The 4,590-nt window shown below is 44.9% G+C and overlaps 1 protein-coding gene across 1 annotated transcript; it reads right to left on the bottom strand.

The window, feature by feature from the left end:
- Window positions 1–1,334: 1,334 nt before the first annotated feature.
- On the bottom strand, window positions 1,335–3,119 carry LOC147459018 (uncharacterized). The gene has a single exon (XM_086509749.1). It carries the CDS (start codon window positions 2,609–2,611, stop codon window positions 1,463–1,465), a length of 1,149 nt encoding a protein of 382 aa, XP_086365875.1. The 5' UTR covers window positions 2,612–3,119; the 3' UTR covers window positions 1,335–1,462.
- Window positions 3,120–4,590: the final 1,471 nt, after the last annotated feature.

The following is a 4,590-nucleotide window of genomic DNA, read 5'->3' on the forward strand; positions in this document are numbered from 1 at the left end:
GCATCTCTTGCTTGGAATAAGTATGCGCCACTAAAAAACGAACAGACCACAAAGGATGAATTTGCTTGTGCATTATAGCGACTAATGGAAACCTAGACAAAAATGAGCCCACATCAAAAGCTTGAAGATATCCAGCTCTATGAGTGTTAGCACATGGGTTAACGGTTTACTGGTGTTCCCTACAGAATCTATGCTAGGGATAAGGATCAAGCTTTGGACCTAACCATAGGGGTAATGATTAGAACACTTCTCTTCACGAGCTATGAGAGGGATAAGGATCAAGCTTTGGAGGAGGTGATGATGAGAACACTTCTCTTCACTAGCTTATATATGCCGTGGTTTGTATGCCCACACTAGTTCGATCATTCGTAAATTGTGCACTCCATTGTGGGCATCCTTACCTACACACAAACACTCCACACACATGGATCTACATCAGATGCCCCCCCCGCCCCCCCCCAACAACACAAATCTCACAGAGGCTCCTTCAAAAGGGATCTACGACTCTTGTTATCGATACCCTCTCGCCACTATCTCACACAGGCCCCTTCAAAAGGGATCTACGGCTCTTGTTATCCGATGCGATGCTAGAATAATCTACACCATCGGATCATCGAGTACACTAGAGGTCACCTACACTAGAGGTCACCTAAGGATAGACTAGGGTCGAGGGGGACAAATGTGCAATTCACCCCTACTTCACAATCCGTCCCCCCTCAAGGATTCAAACCCATGACCCCCATGTTGTAGGGTGAGGGGCTCACCCTACAACATTACGCGAATCAGGCCATGGGAGGTGTGGCTTACCCAAATAAATTTTAGTTCGCTACCATCCCTAGTTTACCCGTGCACAAGAAGTTTTGGACAATAATTCCCACATTGTGACTTACTTCAACATCATGAGCTAATTCTGCGAGGGAGGCACCGCATACCTAGCTAGGTACGATTGGGGGCAGGGACCGCCGGCCCGGTGGCCGGGCCGGGGTCCCCTGTCCCCAATCGTACCTAGCTAGGTATGCGGTGCCTCTCGAGCAGAAACTCATGATGTTATGCATTGTATGTAAAACACCGGAAAAGACTTACATGAGAAAATTTCTAAATCTTCTTGTGCCGTAGTTGACCCCTAATTCACCCCTAAAAGATCCGACGGCCCAACTTTTCTCTGCTGTGTGTGAGTGTTGGTAGCCATAGATCCCCCCTTGGAAGGGACCCCTCCCTCCCTCTCTCTCTCTCTCTCTCTCTTAAAGCAGAGAAATTCACAATATGATCCTCCAGAGAGACTAGCGTCTTTGATCATCCACAGTAGCAAAAAACAAGTTCAATCGTACTCTTAACAAAACATGAGCAAAATATATAGACTCTGTCATGATTGATGCCTTCGTTAATCGTTGAGGTTATCCAAACTGGAAAGATACAGTACAAATAATCACGCATTTAATATGATGACAACATGAATTTATGACTATCTGATGCTCATAATCATGTCAATCCAGACATAGCTGAAGGCTTCCATGATCATGTGGTGGAGTTCAGCGGGGTTGAGAAGAAGGTAGCAGTTTAGAAGCTCCTCCATATCCTCCTCCACATCTCCCTTCTCGATCATCATCTCATACATGGACTCACTGAAGTCTACCTCCGGATTCGCGGACACCTTCTCGATTGCCACACTGTTTGCTGGCAACTCGGCTACTCCAAGGCGTGCGCCAATGCCTTTTGGTTCTGCCTCTGTCATTGACATGGTTTCTCCCTCCTTGCCATTAATCATGCAACCATTCAGAGAGCTGCAAGAGCTAGCTGCCTTGCTGGTGTAAAATGCATTTCCTGTACTAATCAGGCTGCTTGCTCTGAGTAGTTTGTCACAGAGTGCTTGTGACCCATATCTAGCTTCTTCCACTGCACTATTGACTATGGCTAGCTTCTCACCCCTTTCTACCTCTTTTCTATCCACAGAGGCCTTACCTAAATTGGTTATGGATACTTGATTGTCAGCAATATCCCTCTCCCCCAAATCTGAAGGTGGCGCAGCTTTAATGCACGAGTCACTGCCATGATGCCTGTGCTTGGAATCAAAAAGGCTTGCTTGCTCATCCATCTGCCCTACTGCATCCCGCAAGCTTGCTTCCGTCCAGCTAGACGTGCTGCTGCTACTTGTAGCATCTTCTGCTTTACCTTTGGAACCAAGATGAAAGGAGCTGCAGCCACTATCTACTCCTCTCTGCAAACCTGACAAAAACCCCTCGAAATCGCTTGCGTAGCTCGACATGGAGGAAAATTCACGGTCCCATAAATCCAAGCCTCTGTCAATCCGCTCGCTTAAGGTAGCAAGGCAAGGCTTGAAGGCAGTGAAAGAGATATCTTGGCTATTAGACCTCTTGATTGCAGTGGAGGGATCGGAGGATATCGCCGCAATATCCCTGTCTTTGCTCTGGGAGGCAATGCTGGTACAATTAGAGATGTTTGTGAGCATAACATCAATCCTCTTTGATAGCTCGCCATCTGCGGGGGGAGTCGGCTTTTCGAGGCCGTCGGCTCGGGAAGATTTGGCACGGGTATTTGCTCTCTGGAGGCTAAGAGCTCTTGCAAAAGCTGCTGGGCAGGCCAATTTTCCCATGGTACCAATTAAGGATTAGCATATACAGGCTAATTAATTAGAAAGGTTAGGGGCACCACCATAATGCTGTAGCAAAGGTAATACGATGTAATTGGTTGGTGACTATCTAGGAAAAGAAGATATAAAAGAGAGCACCAAATATTAATCTAAGAAGCACTAAGGTTAATAGAGTAGGCTATAAGATGTTTTAATTTAAATCACACAATCTTGTCATAAGGCTGTAAGGGCATTAGCTAATAATCATTGTTGTCTGGCAGTGCAAGCTGGTTTTATGAGAAGAGGGCTGAAGCTTGTGCCTGATAGGCGCAAGCTGCTTGGTAGAGTCTGAGGTTGTGAACCCAGCCTGTGCGTGCCCAGTCCTGTCGATGAGAGCAGGTGGAAGTACAGAGTCCAGAGCGGGAGTGCGAGAGCGGAATATTTGTGGCGACTACTCTGCAGCTGCATCATGCTTAAAACAGCAAGCGGCTCAGTGATGCCCTTTTTAGGAAAGTGAAAACAGAACGCACAAGACAAACAACTTAGTATCGGGCTTTAAAGAAGGGGAAAAGTGGTTTTGTGTGAGTGTGCACTGTGCGAGGCCCAAACGTGTGGCTCGTTTGATTTGAATTAAGTTTTTTTTTTTTTTTTTTTTATTTTTTTTTTTTGGGGTGTTTTGGGGGGGGGGGGGGGGGGGGGGGGTGTGTGTTTAAGACATAGCCTAGTTCCTAGTTTCTAGTAATGATCAAGACTTATCTTAAATGTTATTTTAGTTTTAAAATAGTAAATGGATCTTTTATTTCACCTTTCATTTCACCTATTCACATGTCTCTACTTTTCCAGCATTTTATTGTTTTAGAATGTTAAAGTGAAGGCACCCCTTGCATAATCTATACTATATATAATTGAGCTTAAAATTTTCAAGGAAAGACAGCCATCCATGTGTCACTCTCTCTTTCGTTTCAAGAACTTACTTTAAGAAACATTTGGTTTGAAATGTAAAGTAAAGGGTAAGTCAAAAATCATTTGGTTTGAAATGTAAAAGTGAAAGGTAAGTAGCAAGTACAACAATGATAGAATATACTATATATAATTGAGCTTAAAATTTTCAAGGAAAGAAAGGCCATCCATGTGTCACTCTCTACTTCTTTTCAAGAACTTACTTTAAGAAAGATTTGGTTTGAAATGTAAAAGTGAAGGGTAAGTCAAAAATCATTTGGTTTGAAACCTAAAAGTGAAGAGTAAGTAGCAAGTATAGTAGAAGACTTAGTTTCTATTACTTCTCTCAAATTAAATACTCTTGACTACTGGGTCTACTTTCAAAAAAGCTATTAATTAATTTTCAAGATTCGTAGATTCGCCTGGAATTAGTGAATTCTAAAGCAAAAAAAGGGCGCTGTCCCTGTCTTGTTCCTCGCCAAGCCCGCCTTTGCAAACGTCTCCTCGCCCTCAGACAGATAGTCTCTCTCTCTCTCTCTCTCTACGGCTTCCGTCTCCCTCTCGATGTTCATCCTTCAAACAAAGTAGGTATGTCTCTCTCTCTTTCTCTCCTGCACTCACCCTCTGTTGTTCCCTTCACCAATGCTAGGTGTCATGATAGCTTTCCTTCACCACACCACCGACGAGGTTGCTCTTGCAACGCCTCAGTGCACGGGCAGAAGAGGGAGAAGAAAGAGAGCATCGCCTGCGGCACAGTCCTCGTTGCCATCGCAGCTTCGACCTCCATTTCGCTTGAACGAGCTTATGCAATGCTAACTCCAACCGTTGGCAATCTCCCTCTCTCAATACAGCAGGATGATGCACGTGCATGACACCCTCCCACTCTTTCTATCTCTTGCAAGCGCTCCTCGTGATGACCATACATGTACTAGAAGACCTCTGCCTTTATCTATCTCCCTCCCTCTGTTCATTCCTACCAGCTTGTACCGGCTTACGGGCTCGAAGCAATGCATCAAACCAGGGCCGCTCTCTGTCTTCGGCTCGGAATGACAAATTTTTTTGGC

Source organism: Adiantum capillus-veneris, chromosome 4 (assembly GCF_014529385.1).
Source record: "Adiantum capillus-veneris isolate H3 chromosome 4, ASM1452938v2, whole genome shotgun sequence".
NCBI classification, from domain to species: Eukaryota; Viridiplantae; Streptophyta; class Polypodiopsida; order Polypodiales; family Pteridaceae; genus Adiantum; species Adiantum capillus-veneris.